This window comes from Pezoporus wallicus, unplaced genomic scaffold (assembly GCF_028554395.1).
Source record: "Pezoporus wallicus isolate ANWC-B61680 ecotype Strahan unplaced genomic scaffold, APGP_CSIRO_Pwel_v1 contig_161, whole genome shotgun sequence".
Taxonomy (NCBI): domain Eukaryota; kingdom Metazoa; phylum Chordata; class Aves; order Psittaciformes; family Psittacidae; genus Pezoporus; species Pezoporus wallicus.
The window spans coordinates 11,793,695-11,815,944 of record NW_026642654.1 but is presented as its reverse complement, the minus strand read 5'-3'; the positions used below and the strand labels follow the sequence as shown (position 1 = coordinate 11,815,944).

Here is a 22,250-nt window from a genome sequence, read left to right as displayed (position 1 = left end):
GCCATGGATGGAGAAAGCAGGTATTGTTCTGGAAATTCAATTTGATGCTCTCCATTCCCTGCCTACACCCTGGAGGGACAGTATGAGCCCTGGCCTTGCCTCTGCTGTGCTCTTGGTTCAGAGAGTCTTTGCTTCTCTTCTGGCACAGCCTCAGACCGTAAGGGTCCTCCTGGGTGCTGGAAGAGTGGTGTGGAAGGAAACTTCCCGGCAGGATGGGACAGGTGGGAGAGCCCCCAGCATCGTGCTGTGCTGGCTCACCAGGCCGTGGGCAGGGTAACCTGCCCCAGCTGCAGCTCAGCCTGGAGTTTGTGTGCTGGCTAATAAAGTGCTTGGAGATCCTTCTGGATGAAAGGCACTGTATAAATGTGACAACCTGTCATACACCAGGAAGCAACTCACTAGACATCAGGGGATTTGCTGATATGCCTCACCTTGAACACAGTTCAAATGCAGGTGCAAACATCGTAAGATGCTCTGGGAAGAATAACGAGAGTACTGCTGCTTCGCGTTTCATTTAAGCTAATACTGAGGCTCCTGCTACACAGGATTTCACAGCTTTTCAGCGCACACAGCTTGACACCTGGGGCTGCCAAACCAGCTTCAGACCTCAAATTAACATGCACAAACCACCGCTTGATGGGTCAGCCCCCAGTGTGCTTCCTTGCCCCCAGCCCGAACACTGAAATGTCGAGGAGGATGTCAAACCCACCAACCAGGCAGAGCAGGCTCAAGGCTTTGAATGCAAAGGGCTGAGATGGGCCAATCTGGAGGCATGCTGCTGCTGGCGAGGGGGGCCGAGATGGACCTGCCTGGGGAGGCCCTGGCAGAGAGCGGTGGTGCTGCCCACGGCACATGGGGCCAGGAGCCTCTCAGGGGCATAGCTCCATCAGGGCAGGAGGAGACTGCAGGTCATGAATGGCACATCATAATATAGCAGTTACTTCTTTTTCTTGCAAAACCACCCCAAGACCGAGCAATCCCTCACTTCATAGTAGATGCAATGCTGAAGAAGATGAAACTGGAGTACTAATTTACTGATACAGCAGGACATGGGCTTATTTTAAAACAAATAATTTCCATTATATGAGGTGTATTTTATACATATATATGAAATCCACACACTTTCCTATGCAGGCTTTAATTCCTTCCCGATTGATCTCAAATCTGTCATAGTGACAAGGTTCAAGCATGAATTAAAATGTCAGGTTTTGGTATTAAACTGTACAACATTATTAGTCTCTGCACGCTGCCAAAGGCCATTCTAATCAGGTCAACATGAAATAACAAACCACTTGATAATGTACTTCAGCAATTTACAAAGAATTTTAAATCCAAAAAAATACACAAAGCAAAAATAAGTATGGTGAATATCAACAATTTTATCAGTCAGGTCTTTTTCTTTATTTAAATTTTCATAATTCTGTTTATTATACTTGTGTTTCACAGGTGATGAAGAAATGAACAAAGACTTTCTATACTTTTTATCTGTGAAAATATATATCAGTCCAATTAGTATTTAATTAAACACTGGACTATTTTGTTATATCCAGCTGTTCTGTGTGGGTCTACACCAAGAAGTCTCTTTAGTAGAAAGCATTCCACTTTCTATCTTTGCACTTATTTTTATGTTCCTCCTACGCTGGTTCTGTAAATGAATTATATTTTTATGATGTGTGGTCAGATTACAATTGATCTGTTTATACGTATATTAGGATACCACGTGCTGTGTTTCTCATGTCAGGGACTGAAGCAATTTGACTTTGATTTATTTGCAACACAAGTATGATAAGCATAATGTTATTTTTCTAAACTGACCAGATGTACAACATGTAAATTGAAATGGCTTATTTGCCTTTAATGATAGAATGTTACCTGTACAACAGTTTAATATATTGCACTTTGAAATGTAACATGCACAGATAACATCAGATTTTTCAGTAGGCATCTAGTTAACATTTGATTCTTTTTTCTTTTGGGGGGACAAAGGCAGAACCAACAGAAATCAAAGATATGCAAAGCTTATATTGAACATTTCTCCCATAATGGCATGGGAAATGGGCTGACATCATTCACGCAGGCCTGTTTTTGCCAGAGAACAACCAATAAAATTTCAACACATAAAAAACCTTATCAAAATATGATTCTAAAATAAGGAGTTACATGGACTGCCCCAAGGCAGCATTATTAGGTCAGCTGGGATCTAAGCTTATCTGTAATCTGTTATTTTTACCATTTGTCTTTATAAAGTCTGATTAGTGGCAGGATCAAATACAGCTTGTCTTAATCACATGACCCAGAGCTGTAAGTGGGGATTTTCAAGCGAGTAAGTCAAGTGTGATTTCTCCTTGAATTGTACAGGAAAATTAGACAATATCTATCAGCTGCCATGTATGTATAGGTGTGTCTGTGTCTATTTTAAATTTCTTAAATCTAGGAAAGACACTGGCTTTAGTTTTGTGTGGATATTCCTACTTAGCAGCTCCACTTTGAATAAGACATCAGTTTCCAAGATTAAAGATGCCAATGTCTGCAGGTACATTTTTATTTAAACTAGTACAACAAATACAGGAAGCAGCATCGATATTGTACACTACCTAGGATTCAGCTCTTTCCTTAATAGAAAATGCCTTGAAAACAGGAGGGATGGGAAATATAATGTTTTCATCTATAGAAGAATATCTCAGGGATTTCTTTTTTTTTCTTTTTTTATTCTTTTTTTTTCCTTTTTTTTTTTTTTTTTTTTTGCGTTTTGGAAGGATATACATTCGTCTTGGTTTTTGCTTCCAAATATAGTTTAAGGCTATTTGGTAAAGTATATACCAGATATCAGGCTCGATTTAGAGGGTTTTCTCCTCACAGAAATTTCTCAAAACTTCATCTCTACAAATTCATATCTTGAAGCTAAACATGCCTTATCAGCTGTGCTCCAAAGACAGAACTCATGCTTAATACTACACACTGTAGGAAAAAAGAGAAGGAAAAAGGAAAAATTAAACAAAACAAACCAAAACAGATTTGAAGCAATGTCAGATCTGCATAACCTACAATACTTCATGTTTTCAGTCATCCATCGGGCTGCAGGGTGCATGGGATTCAGATTTAAAGTGCTCATCAGGTGAAGAACCAAAGTGCTTGAGTAGAATTAAATAGCTGTTCTGCCTATGGCTAAATACATTGCATTTGTTACAGCAGAAATACAGGGGATGTGATAGTTGGGGCTGTCTGTCTCACTGGGTTTGAACTGTTTTGACCTAAAGTAGTGCTCAGTAGGATTCAAACCTTGGAATTGGGGGCTGTGGGATTCTCGTCTTATTGCGTCTTCACCTGAAGACTTCTAAGTGCTGGGTTGCTCAGTTGCTGTGGAAGGTAGGTGAAGTGGAATAATTCTGTCTTAATTTGTTTTAAATTAAAGCCTCTTACCTGTGGCAGTTACCACTTCTCTCTTCTGACAATGTGAGGCTCAAAAATATATGATTTTTCCTATATTCCATAACTGGAAATGACTTATCTCTTCAACCACATTTTTTATTTTTTATGTCTGAAGCAAGCAAGAAGCTTCTTCTTGCCATAAATGATACTGCATAGAAAAATAGTTCTAAAAAAAAAAATACAGCTGTAAACCACAGTTCACCTTTACCTTAACATAACCATTTAAACTTAGATATACTTACCACTCACATTCATATTTCTTAAACTGTTTACAACATCACAACTGGCATTTTAAACAAGCAAGATTTTTTTTTTTTCTTTTTTTTTCTCAAGGATACCCTGGAAACTCAATTGTTAGAACATTGTGAGCATTTGAAATATTCCATGTAGCACAGCTCTTGAAATGAAAGAGAGAACATTTATAAAATAAAGGTTAACACGGAAAAGAACTGTTAAAAATGCAATGAGTGTTCCGAAGGAGCGAGTATAACTTTTTCTTTACACATCTTGCTACAGAAGATCTAACTTTTTAAGGCTTCCGTTTTCCTTTCACCCATCACTCAAGTCCTCTTGCATTATAAATTTGCTTACGTTTCAGAGTGTCGTTATACTGCTAACAGCAAACGTTTCTCAGTGGGCATTCCCACCACCACCAGACTTGTACGCTTCTTGGTTTCTGATGAACTTTGGAGTTTTAGTGGCTGGATATCCCTGTTCATCTCCAGAAACTTGACATGACATGAGAGGCCTAATGTTATTCTGCAGTAACAAAGATGAGAAGAGTGGCAGAGCACATGGGTAAATATGTTAGCTGGGTTCTAGGAAAAGAAACTGGAGGTCAGAGAGATAAATGGGTTCTTTCTTTCCTGCTCTTTACATTTGTAGCACCTTCTACTTGGATTAGCTAATGCCTCTAGTGAATGGTGAGATGCACCCATTTATAGTTTGTTATTCTTATCCCTAATTATCACACATTTTATAAAAATATAAATAACAAAAAAGTAAGCTGGGTTCCATCTCAAGAGGTGTTTCTTGTTGTCCTCTGAGAATATATTGGATAAGTCAGGTCTCGACAAGCCCTATCCATTGTAGCTGATTGTAAGTCAGACAATAAATACAAAAAGAAGTCGTTCTTGCGGTGAGCTCAGCAAATTCTGAGGAAATCAAAAGCATTCCACTGTGCTTATGGCACAAAGAACACAACAGCAAGGGCATATTTAGTGGAGAGAATGAGACAAAAATTACCAGGTAAGTGACAAACTGTACAAGCATTTGTTTAAAAAAGGAACTCTGCAGCATTCTGTCTTTAAAGCCGGGTTTGAGCCTCTGGGATATATATCTCGATGCTGTCTGCACGCTCTGTGGCTGAATTCTGCCGGAAAGAGGCTGCTCTCTTAGCAGCCATTAGCCGTCTTCTAGCTTCTTGTCGCTGTCTGTCCGGTAGGTCCAGAGATTTTTCTCTTGTGATAGGGAATTTTCCTTTTGGGGGCTTCTTTGGTACAGGAGGAGGAACTTTTCTTTCTTCCTGCAACAGGGTATTAAAACTGAGGGTGAACTGCGTGCAGAAGATACTGTCAGTAGAGCATGCAAATCAAAGACATGAAATGCAAAATACTGGCTACATACATCAAGCATGCTCAAGTTGTGCTCTCCAGTCAGCTGACTAATAGGTTACATGAATAGCTATCTGCACTAGGGATACTGGCAACACCCTGTTGTTTCAGCAGCCATCACAAATTCTGCAGTCCTGTGCCTTCTAAAAAACTTCTTCTACTGGCCTTGCAGGTATCCGGCACATGCAATCTACATACCTCCCTTTCATAAGAATTTATGAATTTTTAATTTTAGCTGACACATTATTACATCCATTATAAACAGAAACACACACTGGCTCTCCAATAAGAATTCAGCGCATCTGTGTGGTCTGATCAAATGAAAAGACTGTCTAAGATTAGCAGGACAGCATGTTTAATTAAATTAATCATACTGAGTTTAGGCTCAGCTGGATATGAGATAGCAGCTGTGTATTAGTTTAGTCTCCTCCATGAATTGCTGAATGGAAACATGCAACCACCAGCCAGAGAGGGAACATTGGGCTAATTGTTCTGCTTGCCAGCCTGGACCATTTAAAAGAAAATTATAGTGAAGAATTATCAAATTATAAAGTGAGAGTCAGAAGATTTTGGTACCAAAGTAGCTGTAAATTGCTCTGCAGATTTGAAATGAAGAATTGTTTTGAAGTATGAAATTGATATTTTACTCCATTTAGATGGTGAAATATGAAATAAGAGCCTTGAAAAAGATAACATAGAATCAGATGTAGAATCATGCAATACTTTTCATTGGAAGGGATGTCTGGAGGTGATCTTGTACAACCCGTATTCAAAACCCACTTGAAATTAGATGCAACTTTGAAGTTAAAGCAGGTTTTTCAACATTATATTTAATACTGGACTGAATAGCTCCAAAGATGGAGACTCCACAACTTCACGTGTACAGTATTGTTATTATGATCGATTGCTATATCACTTCTTAGAGTAATAGCAATAGTCCAGAGTATGGGCTGTTCCTTATGGAGAACACAGTTAATTTGATGCACAGCAGGATTCAAATAATACAAAAATGGAACTGATTCACCTATGGTTTACACTGCTCAGTGTTCGGTCTTCTTTTTTTTAAACTAATTCTGAGTCTATTGCCAAAATGCTTTAGCCAAGTCTAAATAATTAATGTTATTTAAGAACAGAGTTCTGCAGTCTCATCTCAATAGGAACAGTGCAGCAGCCTAAGATGCTATTCCCCATGACAGCCATCTCTTCCAGCATTAATTTTCTTTGTTTCCTGTTTTCAGACAGGAACATAACGGCTCCATTCCTGCTGTCCCATCATTTTTTTCTTTTTTTTTCCCCTTCACTTTTAGTAATTTCCCTCTTAGGAACATCACTGTTGCTGTCACTATAATAATTTCTTACTTCCAGTTGTCACTAGTAAGCAAGAGTTGCAAACTCACCATCCACCAACCCGTTGGCTGAAAATTAAAATCCAAGAGGAGCATGAAGAAATGAAAGAGTTGTCAAAATGCCTCCTAATTCCTCCCAAACCAAACAAGTATTCACCTGAGGCCAACAGTACTGACTCAAACCAAATGCTGTCTTCATCTGACTGATAAAATACTCAGGAAGGATAATGGGATAATCAAGGTGAGGGGCTGAGCTCTAGAAAGGGGAAGACAGTTTCAGAATTACATTGCTTTTGTGGGCAATATGCCACCTTCGGTTTGTAAGCATCGTGGCTGGGGTGTCTCCCAGGTGGTGGAGTTTTAGGGCAGATGTGCAGGAATGACTCTCTGTCCCCCAGTCTTTGTGGGCCAAGACTTAGTATGACTTGTGCTATGTTTTGCCACATGCGTTTAACTCAGTCCTGTTCTAGTATCAGCTGTGTCGTGCAGGCAGGATTAAACAGTGTAGTGCTCAGATTTGAGCTGCCCCAAATGTAGAACAGTGCTGAGTTTACCTTGATTGGATTCTTGGGCTGTTGTCCTCATTCTGAATTAATCAGGACATATTTAAGTTCTAGTCTTTAGAATGCAAATCTAAGTAATTTGAACAAAAGTGTTACGGAGTAAACTAACTTAGTAAAATCCATTTTATTTGTTACACAATTCAGCTCATCATTGTTAAAAAGAAAAAAACCCTCACATCTGATGAAGGTTTCCACGTATAAATTGGGCCGTACCAATTAGATACTTTCTGGAGTTAGAAACCTATTGTATTCACTGTTGTATTTAAGACAAGGAGACTGCAGGACTACAAATGGGGAGTAAATGGTATTGTCCATGGTCTGCTTACCTTCCTTTCAGGTGATTCTATTATTTTCCATTCATTGAGTTTCAAATGGTGCAGTTCATCAAACTTCATGCTGACGTCTTCAATTGAGAGCTGCAATAAGTCCCAGAAACCTGCTAGGTCCTGGGAAGTTGGCCTCGGCATGGCACTCGGGTCCTGTCACAAAGGAGACAATCTGAATAAACCAGAAGGCTTTAAACAACATGCTTTGAGGCAGCAAAGGCATCACGCCAGATTACATTGCTACAGTACTGCTCAGTGCTAAGTCTACACGCACTTTACAGCCTGGAGCTGTGACTGGAAAGTTGTGCCTCCTACACAGCCCAAAAATGAATGAGTTGGATGTCTTACGCTAGCATTCCTGATTCCATGCAGCACGGGAAGCTCCTTAGCACCATATGCTGTGCTGACCTGCATTCCTAAATAGGAGCAAGCAAGCCTCTGCCTGGTGATTATTAAAGGAAAAGGGAACGTGGTTCATATTCTAGACAGCCTGAAGTCTTTCTGGTTAAAAATTGCATTCATGGTAGCTGATCAGAAGGTAAAATAATGCCACGAAGAAGTAGTCAGCTTATGCTGAATTCAATGTTTGCATTGTTTTGCATTTTCAAATGTATACATAAGGCATGGAATTTTGATGGGGGATGGTAGACTTTTGTTCTCCAGAGAGTCGAATCATGCTCAGGCATTGGGAAGCACTACACACAGGTACTGCAATTAAGTGGCACTATGTGCACAAGACTTAATGGAACAAACAATGGTGGTAACAATTAGCAAGGTGAACCTCCATTTGACCATTAACCTGGTATCAGTTCTGGATAAAAAAGACAATTTTGTATGCAGACTTAACCCTGTGCTCTGTATTGGTACTTGTTCAAGAAGACAGCTTTGTCATTTTAATGAAATAGGGCTTAACTGGTCAACACCTCTGTGAAGATGATGGAGAAATGTCTCTTCCCTTTCAGTGCAGAAGGGAGCCATCAAAGTGTCTACAGAATGGATGGAGTCAAAATCAGGCCAAAGGGACTCTGTATCTCCCCTTTTCTGGGTGAAAGCTGTAATGACTATTTTACCGTTAGAAACACTGGTGTTATTGCTGAAGCAAGGCTCTGTACCCCATCTTTCACAAATGTAGTGGACAAAGAAGCGTTTTAGATATTCAGCACAACTCCATATAGTTGCCTAAAACCCGGCAGGTAAGTCAGAATTTCTGTTGAATTTCTCCCTTGAATATAAGGGTCTTAAACTAGGACTTGCTACTCAAACTTGGTTTGCAGATGCCAATGTGGGAGCTGAGTACTTGGAGCTGGGCACTACAACATGAAGTGTGACCCATACCTAAACCCTTTTAGGAATCTGGGCCAAGAAGCAGCCTAAAAACCTATCCACTTAGAAGTCTTCTTTACTAGAAGAACATCTCCTTTTCTTAGGAAGCTTCAGGGACTCAGCAGACCTGTCCATATAGATTATAACAGACTTCTGGGAAACATGATACATCTCTAGATTAGTGTTCCTCAAAACCAACTTACTTGGGTAGATCCCAATTTGCTCCAAAACCATTTAAAATTTATGTCAGTGTATTAGTTACTCTACAGAGGTCAATATCTCAGGCTTCAGGAACTGACTTTCTGTGCGAAATCTGCCAGGATAGTCCCATAACATTGTATCTTACATTGCAATCTGTTCTCTCCAGCCTGGTCTTCTCATTTCCTCTTCCCAGTTTCCTCTAAACAGTCATGAAATTATGCCACTCATTGAAATGTCATTGCCTTCTGAATCAAGGCCAATTGTTTTCCTGTACCTCTGTTCACCCCACTCTGCTCATTGTGTTTGGGAAGATCGCAACCTCCAGCGCAGCTGCTTGCAGAGGAGTGTGCCATGCATTGCGTGGACACAAGAGGGCTGCCTCCTGCTGCTGTTTCTTATGGATCCGCAGACCATGGATAAACCCTGGCACAAATGATTACTATTACAGCTAACTAAGTTTTGAAAAGATTGGCTTAAACCAGTTCCTTCTCAGAAGCTGCTAATTTGTTTGTACCTTCTTTGGAATTCAGCTCTGCAGCCCTCCTTCTGAAGGAAGCCTAAAGCACTTAAAGCCTAGCAGTATCTAGCAGGTGCTTGAGATGCTCTGGTTTTGCCCAGAACCATGACATATTGAGTGATGACTTCACGAGCTGAGCAGGATCTGTGCTGACTAGAGTGTATGGAGGAGGATATGTCAAATTAAAAACAGGGTGTTACAAGAGATAATGTGAATAATGCAGAAGGGAGTAGTGATTTTTTTTTCTCCAGCAGTTAGTGGAACAGTACGCTGCAGGAGACAGCCAGCCAGATTCTTAAAAACAACTTCATCAAAGCTTATATTTCTATGGATTTACCCTAAGTGAAAATCTTTGGTAAGAAATCTTAACCCACTACATAATCAAATGTGTCACTTGAAGATCCCATGACCCTTTAGAAAAAGTCCATAGATGATGGGCGAGTTTCCTGGTTAAATTTCAGTATAAGTAAGTATATTCCTCTTCCTAAACTACTGCTGCATTTTGAATTGGCATAAGTAAACACCATTGTTCTTTGTCCTACTTTTATGCTTATTGCCGTTGAACAGTGTTAAGAGAAACTGCTGTGTGGTAGTCCCGTAAGTGCTACATGTTTTCAAATGGGGGAAAGGTGCTATCTGGCAGCGCTACTGTGAGGCACAGAGATGCTGCCTTAGGAGCATATATAAAGCCTGCTCACTAAGTGACTATTTAACAACAAACTCAGCTGATAGGCATAGGAAGAAAAGCCTCAAAACATGAATGAGATAAAAGTCTAGTTCTGCAGTTGCTGCTTTCTGCAGAGCCCACTGCTGATTTAATGAAGCTAAGGAATATTCAGAGCCTACATCTTCAGAGTAGGATAAAGCTGCTGTTACGGAGTTCAGAGGTTTATTGTCCAAATCAGAATGAGAGAAGTAAAATCTTGCCAGTTTTTTGGTCATATTGTCTGCAAAACTGTAGATTTTTCAATGTGCTCCTATTGCTTTTGCTGTAATGAATTGCTCACGCTTCCAAACCTCTGACAGCCGTGCTGAGCAGGAGCTGCCCTTGTTATTACAGTAATGCTCTTGAGCACAAGTGCTGGACTCACTTGAAGATAAATGAAGTGGAGAGGAGGTTAGGCTCTCCAAATCTTAGTTTGCATAGCTTAATCAATCAGGTAACGGAGGGCACTTTGAAATTTGCAGTGAGAAACTTTTAGACATTGATGAAGATTTCCTCCTTTCGCTATGAAACAAATGACTAGATAGGGAGCAGACATAATGTATTTCATATTTCAAAAGTGGTCATCTCCTGCTTGCCTGACTTTGCATATTTCCTCTGTCACTCTGTAACAGCTATTAAAATTCTTGTTTTGACAGAGTCTTTGAAGTGGATAATTGGATTCTTTCCTAATGAGGACCATATATCTTACCATTTTCTATCAGAGAGTAGGACATTTTTGGCATGACTTTCTCAGTAATATTTGATTGCATTTTCAGGAATTCTGGACGTTTAATTTTATGGATGGGAAGTAACAAGTAGGTTTATGAAGAATTAACATTTTGCCTTAAGAAGTTATGTGGCAAATACTAGCATGTAAAGAAATGTATCTAACCAGACATAGAGGTCATGTCTGCTATCATGCACACAACAGAATTCAGCCCTTTTAATACATAATGGTGTAAGGGCAGCCAAAAGATGAAAATTACACTTGATTTCCAAGTGAGCCAAAGAAAGGTGCTCTACCACTAGCTGTAGTTAGATGAATTACGTTCTTCTGTTGATTAGTATCATCTTGCCACAATGAGTGTATCACGGATGGCTGCTGTCATATTAATGAAGATAACATTTAGAATTGAATTAGTCTCTAATGCACTTCCAGAACAATAGCAGTTAACTCTCACAAGGAATAGACTGCATCTGTTCTTTCAGCCCTAGGATATCTTATGTATAATTGGCGATGCAAATTATGAAACCCAATTTTATTAACATTATCTATATTCTTGTTTCCAAGATCAGTCCTATTTTCAGACAGGTAGAAAGCTGGAACATGCATTCTCCCCTAATTTGCTATTTTACTGTTCTCCACTTACTGTAGTGCTAAAATTTTCTCCTTCATTACCAGAAATACAACTACTATTTTAGGTACTGCAAAAATAAGCCACAATATTATGTATCAGAAAATTTGCATTTTTTCCTTTCTCTTTTTTTTTTTTTTTATTTTATTCTCAATAAAGGCAGGAAAAAAGTAAAAGACAAAACAGCCAGGCTGAAATTCTGAAATTACGAGTTTTTTTTTTGAAAAATATATAAAAAAATATCCTAACAACATACTTTAAATTAAAAAAAAAACACAAAAAAGGAGCAGTAAGACAAAGTTTGAGACATGAAAATGACATTTCAGAATGCTACTGTTTGGGTACACTATATGTGTTTTTGTTGTTGCCTTTGATGTAAAAATAGTAAATTCTAAAATTTAGTTATATTCTGTGGAATATGTATGGATGAATAGCATTAAACTCTTCAAGAATGGCCAGGCACAGTTACTTACCAGATTTTGCTGACAAAGCCAATAAAATTGCTGGAATTTCTGAGACATGAGGAGCTGAGCACTTCCAACAGCACTGCGGATCTTACCTAGGACTAAGCATGCAGACAAATTATTACCAATAGGTGTTTTTTTGGCAGTAAATGCAAAATGCAGCTAAAAAATTATGTAAATTACTGTTTATTTTATAAGGGAAGTAAATACTTGTTTTTGTTGCTTGCTATTATATATGTAAAATACTTCTGAAAAAGATGGAGATATAGGAAAGCTCTTACTCTTTGGAAAAAGAGATATAGGAAAGGCACCTTATTCTTTGGCAATAACAAATGATATATTGATGTCAGAACAGCTAAGACTGTATTTGCTTAAGGAAGCAGAAAAGGGAGTACAGACAGATTCCTGAAGTGAGCACACATTCATGTTTTTGAGAACAACCTTAAATTTCAAAATAAATTACACCCCCTGCCCCTCCATTTACATTTACTCATGTAAACTGAAATCAGTTGAAATAGTCTTGCCTCAAGAATCAGTTAGATGCCTGTTCCCTCCAATGTCAAAAAGCACTTTACATGTACTTTAGATCTTCTAGTTCTGTAGTCACAAATGACTTCATTCAGTTGCGTGGATGATCCCTGGGTGAGCTGTGTTCTGGGGGTAGGGCTAATATATTACACTGTAACATAAGATATTCCTACCACAAGGATGAGTTCCTTAGAGGAATCATGTCTCTGAAACATGTCTTGGTACCAGCATCAGCAGTTACAGGTTGCCTATCCAGGGAAATACACAAAGTCCTAAGCATAGGAGCTTCCAACAAAGTAGGACAAAAATGAGTGCTTCAGGTCTTTGCTGGATCATGATCAGACCCCACAGTACCTTGAGCTTTCCCTACTGTCAGTGAACTTGCAATTTACAGTGTGCCTAAGCATTGGAGAAAGGGACAAAATTCATTTTACTTGATTTTACTTCCAAGAGTCATCTGTCTAAATCAATATTTCCGGGTGCTTTATGATCAGCAATCCAAGCTCATCAGCTCCTCCATGTTTGTTAGGCACTCACTTTCAGATGAGCTGAATCTTTTACTGGAGATGCCTGTTTCATTCTATTGGCTGGAATGCCTAAGGGGAGTGGCTTATCCCTAGGAATCTAACTCCTCCTAGACTCCCACATTTGCTGGGATAAATACCATAATTTGTAGGTAGCAGTATACTTCTCTACACTTCCTTCCTACATGTTCTTTCCTACACTTCCTTTCTTCCACATCCATCTCTAAGCTGAAAAAAAGCAAAACTTTAAAAAGCATTATAAGCTGGGGTTTCAATAGAAAACTGATTTTTTTCTGGAGAACTTCCAGATCTTTAAATAATAGTTAAGGTAAAGCCTGAGAAAGGCAGAGGTAGGTGTGAGACAGGAATTACTCTGACATCTTTTAATTTAATTGGAAGAAAACAAATTGATAATTGAAACAGGATGCAGAGGGTGGAATGAAGATACAGATAGCACAGCAGAATGGATCTACAGCCTGTGATACAGAAAACATTCAGCTCTGGCAGGGCTTTACATTTTGTTGTTATTTAGAATAAGTACGGGTGGGGACTGAATGGCATGTGGAAACAGTAGTTCTGTTAGAGGTATTAAGTTTTTATGTTGCTTTTCTCTAAACTAGTGAAACATCTGCTTAACCACAGGTAGCAGCAGGAGATAAGCTTTAGGCACAGAAGTTTTAGGCTCAAGTTCTGTAGAAACAGACTCTGTAACTTTCAAAACGTGTTAATATGTAGAGCTGTGGTTCTCAAACTCTATTCCATTTTTTGTTAGACAAACAGTACAACTGCACTGCATCATTAAACATCAGTATGCCTAAATCATCAGTCCCATGTGTCACCTTTTTGTGAAAGGGTGAAGTTGTTCAGGGCTGAGTGAGTAATTCACTGAGGTTTGGTTTTGCTTTGCTTTGCTGGCCAGCTGGAATAAAGCATTTTAATTGGTTTGAGGTTTTTGATCACTAAACCCCTCATCTTCTTCTACAGAGTTATTGGTATACGGAAAGCAATGTTTTGGGTGTTAAAAGCTGAACAAACATACAAAAATCTAAATAATAATAAAAAGAAGAAGAATAATAAATGTTTCATTCTATCTGAAACAAATTGCTTTAATTTGGTTTTTAGTATTTTTAATAAAGGCACAGACTTAAGTGGCAAATAGCCTTGTATTCCACTTTCCCCTTGGTGCTCTGTAGCTCAGGACATAAAATGAACTCCCAGCGTGGGGTCTGAGTCCCTTCTTTGCCAGGATGGGGAATTGTGCTGTAGCAGGTCCCTGACATTGCCTGTTCCACACTGTGTTCAGCTGTTCACTGAGCAGAAAGAGACTGAGGATGATTCTGTAGGCTGATGATTGTAGTGCTTGTTTCAGAGTGAGTAAAGTTCATTTTTAGTATCCTCCACTGAATTTTATAGTCCATAGCTCAAATGCATAGCCTGAATAAAAGGCAGTGTTTTTTGCCCAACTGCAGAAAAGTTGATCTTGACAGAATATTTTTGTGAATCTCACAGTTACCCCAACCCCCATATTAAATAAACATTTGCTTTATCTTCATTATCCTGAAGGAGAATGTTAACAAACCCTGCTGATTTAAAGCCCAGTCAGACCAGACAAGACTTAGACTGGCAATGCAGCATCTTGGTGTGATCATAGAATCATAAAATCATAGAATAGATAGGGCTGGAAAGGACCTGAAGATCATCTAGTTCTAACCCTCCTGCCATGGGAAGGGACACCTCACACTAAACCATGTCACCCAAGGCTCTATCCAGTCTGGCCTAGAATACCTCCAAGTGTGTAATACACATCAGTTGGGAATGTAAGAGTAGTTCTGGGCTACTTGCATGTGTCACTGAGTCACAGCAGTGAATACACATCTGTAATTACAGCCCGACCATTTACTAAAGATCTTTTTCCATTTCAATAAGTAAATCAGATGTAAGAAAACATAGAAGTTACAATCTCTCATATTCATGCTACTCTGCTTTGCTGTAATTAAATTGAAGTATTAAAACACTTCAACTCATAATCTTTAGCACAATGTTAATAGACAGCCAAAGCCTTGTTATTAATTTCATGCATTGGGGAATTATGCTGATGAGTGCAGATTGATTATCTCCATGAAAGAATGATGTATGTTAGAGGCTAGAGAAATTGAGATGTTTGGTAATGCCTAGAAGAATTTGCTTATAGATAAATGAGGATAAAATCTACCAACACACACAAATATATATAACTTTCATATAATCCATATCCTCCCTCCATTAAGATAATGTATTTACTTGAACGTGAGGAGAGTCACACAACAATCATTCTGCTCTCTGCAGCATATGAAGCACTTCATTTTTGTTGTGTGGTCCTGTATGGCTTCTACTCTGAAAACGTACAAAACCCTGCCCGTGACTTCAGTAGAAGCAGACTCAGGATTTATATGCAGCATAGAGATTTTGTAAATTGCCTGTATGCAACATGCACAATTAACACAATGGGGTCTCTTCCCCTTCAATAAGTGTATTACAAAATTGCAAGTAATATATATATATGTTGTATTGGTTATGGAATGCTACAAAATCTTGTAATTGAAAATGGTTTCTTATCACAAAGGTAGAGGGGGGGAAACTAGATCTATGTTGATGAATCAAGATTATAGTCTGATGCTGTAACTCTATTCTTGACAGGTTAAAAGCTTTGCTCAATTGTGCCACTGCTGCACCAGCAATAAGAAACTACTAACGATAAATCTGCTTCTGGCATTCATTACTGCTTATTTAAATGACACGTTTTAATTTAAATTTTCATTCCATTTGATTGTTCCATTTTTTTCTATACTCTTAAATAAATTTCCCCACAAACAATCGAAGTATATGTGCTTGGAAAAAATATTGAAACTGGCAGGCATTTAGTTTATCCTCCTAACTCAAAGCATGGCATAATATTTGGCTAATCTCTAAACCTAAATTAGTAATCTTCAGAAATATATGTCTTACTATCAACACAGCAAGTAAGTGCAATAATAAATGTATAACATTCAGAGTGAGATGACATTTTAGGATGGCACAGCTACAAGTTTGCAATGCTCTGGAGGGCAGGTCAGGCAATGGAGTCTTTGCACACCAATGGGACTTGGTGCAGATTTTCTTTTTACCTTAATGGAGCTGAGATCAAAGAGAAGAAAATTTGAGGAGAGCAATACAAATGTTAGGAGAAATTATCAGATTCCACACTATGGAACTTTAAAGACTGTTCCAGGGGAATTAAGACATTCTACAGTCATTCGCAACATACCAAATATAAATTTCAGTAGTTCCTGAAGGACAGGTTTGCAAAAAGCATTAGGAAATCATGTCAATCACTTCTCTTTGGTTAAAGGATCACTTATATTTGGTCAAACACCTAAGAAAGCTTCTATGGATGACTGATGAATATATTAAAATTAGTTGTAGGCTTTTTTTTGGGTGAGAGGAGGCGGGAGGGTGCGGGTTCTCAAAGCATGGGAGATTTAACTCTATGTTTTCTGTTACTTTTTGGCTCTGTTATTAAAGCCCTTGCAATACTGTGGAAATATAAGCCAAAGTATTACCAAGGAAAAATACAGCATCCACAGAATGAAGGGGTAAGGGGAGAGGAGGGTGATATTTTGAGCTCCCACTCTAATGCCGATTTTCTCCCACTAGAGTTCACTTTACTATGCCAGCTATTCCAGTAGAGCTCCTGACCATAATGCAGATGATACCAGCAAAATATCTTTCTGCCGGCATACTTTATACTATGGTTGGTTTTGTTTGTTTTTTTTTTTTACCTACCTTAGGATTTTTATATAAGAGTAAACTGTGTGGCTGTTCTCCCTTTGAACCATGTACTGAAATACTTCAGTAGCCAAGCATGTGACATTCAGAAGCCCAGCATGTCTCCTGCTTCCCTCTGCTAGATGTTACCTACAAGTTGTGAGCAGGCACTGCATCTCCCTGGGCTTGCCTGCTCTCCCCCTCCCTGCTCTCATCACAGAGCTTACAGGCAGGTGTCAGAGTCCTGCCCCTTTTGGCCTTCAATAGCTTTGTGACAATTGAGAGTGTTTTTCTCTTCATCACTGATACACCACTAAGAGCCAAACACAATTTTCAGGATGTAAAGCCAAAACTCCAGTCAGGACCCTTGAGAAACACGTTATCTTTGCTTGAAGCACCCTGCTAGTGCAAATCATTGGATGACTTACCCTGGGAACAGTTACAGCCACATATATGTTTTATATATCTATATATGTTATAATTAATACTGACAACACAAATAACTGCTCCCACAAACAATATATGAACTCTGAAAGGTTCAAAAATACAATTCATGGCACCTGACCAAATAAGAAAATTCTGTGAAAAAAAGATGTTATTTTTGCTGTAAAGATTATCTTCTCCTTTCCTAAGACCTGATGAGTGAAGGTCTTAAAACAACATTATGGGAGAAAAGCTACAGTGAAAGAAAAAATCAATACAGCAATCAGGCAGCTTTCTGTGATCTCAAGGCTATTGTGTTAACACAAAATATGGAATTGTTTTCTAAAATACAGTTCTATTTTAACTCTTCCCATGCTTAAAACAAAATGGAAATTGTGTCATAAAGACAGCCTTCTCCTAAGGGGTGCAAAGCTATATTTGGTCTTCAGGTACAATTAATATAACCAGGCCAAAAATAAACGATTCAGCATCAGCAATGACAGTCTGAATGTGCAAACTTTGCTGTGAAGTGTTTTGGGAATAGTAGCTCCTGCTGGAAGATGGGAAAACACATTCAGTTGCTTCTGCCTCCACCATTTGCGTATATTTTCTTCAGGGAACTGCCAAATGCTTAAATATGTCAAGATACATTTCATACTGGGATATTGTTAAACTTCAGTTTTCATGGATACATACCTTTCAACCTTCATAGCTCAAACTGGGGATATAAAATATGTCAAAAGGAAAAAAAAAACATTCACACTGAAATTTTAAAATGCTGTGAAACCTATTCCCTTAGTGAAAATAATTCTTTGATAACTTAATTTCACTTGATATAAGCTATATTAGGTTTATATTGGAGCCCATTTCAAAGGCAATGTAATTTGGAAATTATTTGAGGAAGATCTCTTGAAATGAGTCTTATCAAAGGGAAAATCAGAAGTCTTTTGACAATCAGGTGAAGACAAACTTCTAGTTTTGCATATGCTATATAGACCTATTCTATAATAATTTCTTTAATCTCTTAGGGAGGTCAAAATGTTGCCCCAAACACAAGTAATTAACCCATTTTGATTAGTTTAAAAAGGGAATTTCAAGGGTCTATTTCCATTGTACTTTAGTAACTGTGTATCAGGGAATTGCACTTTCTTCTTCTCTTGCAGTGTAGAGTCACTCTGCAAAGGGGGAAATATAAAGTCCTGATACTTTGTTTTCTGACTGAAATGTTCCAGGTTAAAAGGGTGTCACTAACTTCAAATGTCAATAAAAATTACCAAAATCCAATTTGTCTTCATGTCCTTCTGTACAATTTCCTGAAAACTCCCTTCCTAATTTCCATTTCCCCATGCAGCAAGGCGTTTCAGACTATTTCTGGAGTGCAAGAGCATAGCTTCACATGATGGGAGGGACGGTTCTGCATCTTGGAATGGGCAGTCAGCTAAAACCAGCTCCTCCAGGTTTTCTTAACGTAGTACAGTGTCATATTCAATAACACAGCTAACTCCTTCACTGTGCCTTCTAGTGAGGAAAGAGTACTGACATTATAGCCACATTTCATGTGGCTGCAGGTTTGATTAGGGCTGCTCATGAGAAAGAGCTTTCAGAGAGAGGAGGTAGGAAAAGCCCACACCCTTGCCTGCAGACTCCCCACTGGTCTCCTAGGGAAGGAGAGGGGCTGACTGGCTGTGTGTTTCTCCCCTTGGCTCCCTAATAATTTTACTCTTTCCAAAGAGATCAGTCTTGTTCTTTGAACTGCTGTGTCCGATTGTAAGCACTGATATCCCTGCATCAGTAAAAAGCAATGTTGGAAGCAGGTGCTTTGGGATACTTAATGATGGCACAGAAATGTCAGTATTCAGCAGTGCAAAGTTTTGGGGATTGAAAAAGAAGTTGCATGCAGTAAAAAAAAAAATTGTTAACAAAATAACCATTATGAAAGAAGGCTTGGAAATCCTCACATTAGCTAAACAAAGCAAAATATTATATTATTTGTACTATAACAGCCCTTAGGAGGGTTTTAGTCTTCATAATACCAATGCAAAGGGAAAACTGTCAGCTCAGCTCTGCCATGATGAAAAGAAGGACAAAAACCACATTCCAGAAAGCAGAGGAGACTGAAGGAAGAAAAGCAACCATACGCTCTCCCAACCCCTATTCTTGTGTTGGCAGACTTGTACATAACATACCAGAGAAATATGACTGTAAAATAAAAAATGATGAAGTAAAAACCTAGACATTCTTCCTTTTGAAGAGGTCAGTGCAAGAAAAAGAAATTGGCCTTTTAGTCACCATGCAGGCCTGACTCAAGACCTGAGGGTAGATCATGGCAAGAACTCATTGAGGGGAAAAGAAGACGATTAGGAAAGAGTATTCAGTGGCAATGGTGAGATTTGTGAGAGTGCAGGAAAAGATGCTAGTAAGAAAACTTAATATGAACTAATTTGTGATCTGAGAAAATCTCAGATGAGACAATAATTCAGATTGGCAGGGACTGAAATATTTATAAAAACTGAGCCTGAAGAGCAAGGATAATTGACCTCAGAGGGAATCACAGGGAGCTGGCTACTGAGTACTAGGACCACTTTGATATATTACTATCATTAGTGCTGGCTTGGATCTTGTTCCAAAATAGTCTACATTATTTTTCACTTTATCTCATCACTCCTTTCACGATGTTCACAGGATGTGAGAGAGTAATAATGATTCCTGACAAAACTATAATAAGAAAATGCAGCTGAACTATCTAACAGCACATATACCTGTGTAACTGCAGAAGTGCTTTAACTACTGTTTTTGCCTACTCCTTTCTGTACTTCTAGCAGACCCTTTATGACAGGCGGAAGTGCCTGTGTAGAAATGAAAAGATGTTAAAAATGGCTGATCATTAATAAGAGGCAAATGCTCAGGTTTCAGGAAAATGGCAAAAAAAGATGTCCATGTAGGACCACCTTGTGTGCTCTGGCAGAGAGTCAAGCACCGAAGGCATGAGTGGGAATAATGTGTCAGAGGTGGAGCTGTGGGTGGAGCTGTTGCACCATTTGAGCTGTCTCTAATGCCCAGACTTCGATCGTGCACTAGATGCTACAGTTGGCTCCTCAACTGCTACAGAACCTTACTCCAGGAAAAGACAGTTTGTATCATCAGTTGCAGGACATGGATCTTATATCTTTGTTACTACAGAATGAGTAAGGAAAAGATACAGCCTGCAACTTTACCCTAACAGATTTCTTACTGTGGCAGACATCTATAAGAAAAGATACTGAAATATTCTTACTTTCTTCAGAAAGATCATTTTCTTCTGCTTCTCTTTCCATTTCTTTACACCACCCTTCCATTCTCTTAGTTTCAGTATGCAGCAACTTCATAAACCAAGATCCATCCCGTCGACAAGGAGACATTCGACCAGTCTCTACTGTCTCAATGGCAGGCTCTAGCCAGGGTTCTGGTGGTGGAAGGTTTGAGGTGTCAACTGGGGTCCTATAATCTTCTCTGTAACTGAACAGTCCTTGTGTCCGTACAGTTCTTACTGCACTGTATTGGGTGGGCGTGCTGGGCTCTGAGTGCTGCTGGAATGAGGAGCCAAACTGAAGTCCCTTGTCCTCCATGGTGATGTGTCCTGGAAAGCCCTCCAGTTCCAGATCAGCCTGGACAGCTGCTGTTACGCTGTTTGAGCGCTTGAATCGTCCGTGCCTTGGTGAAGAGGGAAGAAAGAAAAGAGATTAAGACATAGAAATACATGTGTGATTATACAGAGACACAGAATGATGTTTCAGTGAATGAATTCTGGTTTTCTCCTTGGACTTTATGTTAAATATGTTTCCTTTTTGCATACCTCACTAAAATAAGACAGTGAGTAGCAACAGAGAGGAAAACCAAAATGCATAGTGGCATCATTGATCTGAGCAAAGATACAAAAGAAAATCATTTAAATTATATCTGGAAGCAAAAATTGATTTATTCTTATACGACAAAGTACCATGTATCACTATTAAATGAACTGGAAATAACTAGCAGAGCTGCAAGGTTACATCTTCTGATAGAAGTCTGTAAAGTACATATATAAAATACTTCAAAAATTAAGAATTATAATTAGGTAAATTCTGAAAATCTGAAAAACTAATTTAAGACTATTACTGTTCTATTTTTACTTGTCTCATAGGGTAACCATTAAATGTTGGTTTTCTATTGTGATATGCCACCAAATAATGACATTTTAGGAAAACTTTATGTTAAAAAGTTAGATAGAGAAGCAAAGATTATTTGTGAAATCTTTTCACATCTGAGCCTATTGTTTCAAATTACTTTTAGTCAATGAAGGTAAAAGCCAATTAGTATGTAGATACTGTCTGACAGCTGCCATGAAATGAAATAATGGTCCCAGTCCAGCACTTAAAGGCTGTGCCTGACAGGGATAACCTGTAGGTTAGTACATTGGCCAGCAGTTTTAAAAAGGTAGAGAAGAAGTGTCAAAGACGATTCTAGTTTAGGATAAAAGTACCATGGGTTTTATCCTAACCATTATCTCCCCCTGTGTGGACTGGAAAAGCCTGGAGCAGCATGAGGGGTCCTATCAAAGGAAGGGTATTCCAATATACAGCTCTTTGTTCTGCCAATAATGAAATTATATTAATCCACTACTTAAATGTAAGACTTTCACTTCCTTCCCTCCAATTAAAAACTGCAAAGTTAACTAAATATTAAGCAACTGCTAAGTAATCACAACAAATTTTGCCAAATGACTGGCATGCATAGAAGAAATTTGTCTCGGAATTATTTAGGGGCAGCACTTGCCAGATGTTTGTTATTAACTCTGTTTACAAATGTGTGCTGTGTTATAAAACACTACAGATTTTTGTACATGCTTGAATTACCTTTTTTCATCTTCCACTTGTACTCCAACAGAGTGGTATTCCCGTAGGCCTCTGCTTTCAGTATCTGAATCAGTTGCTGTTTCCACCTAATTCAACACAAAAAATACATCTGCAGAGTGAGCGCTGACAACTCAGCACTATTTCTACCTGCACTCATTCAAAATTAATGATGTATTTCCTCTCTTACCACTAAGAAACACCTAGCACAGTAAAATAAATGAAATATGCATTCAGACTGGTATCCCTGTTTTGGTGCTGTGTTTGATGAAGCTTTGCAC

At 38.7% G+C, this 22,250-nt stretch overlaps 1 protein-coding gene across 22 annotated transcripts in view; it reads right to left on the bottom strand.

Moving 5' to 3' along the window:
- Window positions 1–2,062: 2,062 nt before the first annotated feature.
- The window catches only part of DLGAP2 (DLG associated protein 2), a 464,923-nt gene continuing 444,735 nt past the window's right edge, over window positions 2,063–22,250 (bottom strand). For 20 of the 22 annotated variants that reach the window (XM_057431701.1, XM_057431706.1, XM_057431704.1 and 17 more), the window contains 6 exons: window positions 21,973–22,058; window positions 20,376–20,791; window positions 11,853–11,944; window positions 7,278–7,430; window positions 6,440–6,457; window positions 2,063–4,954 (listed from right to left, as the gene is read on the bottom strand). In XM_057431701.1, coding sequence (XP_057287684.1) covers window positions 4,736–4,954; window positions 6,440–6,457; window positions 7,278–7,430; window positions 11,853–11,944; window positions 20,376–20,791; window positions 21,973–22,058 — 984 coding nt within the window. In that variant the 3' untranslated portion in view covers window positions 2,063–4,735. The remainder of the gene's footprint in view (window positions 4,955–6,439; window positions 6,458–7,277; window positions 7,431–11,852; window positions 11,945–20,375; window positions 20,792–21,972; window positions 22,059–22,250) is intronic. The other 2 variants (XM_057431703.1, XM_057431724.1) reach the window with 1 other exon arrangement.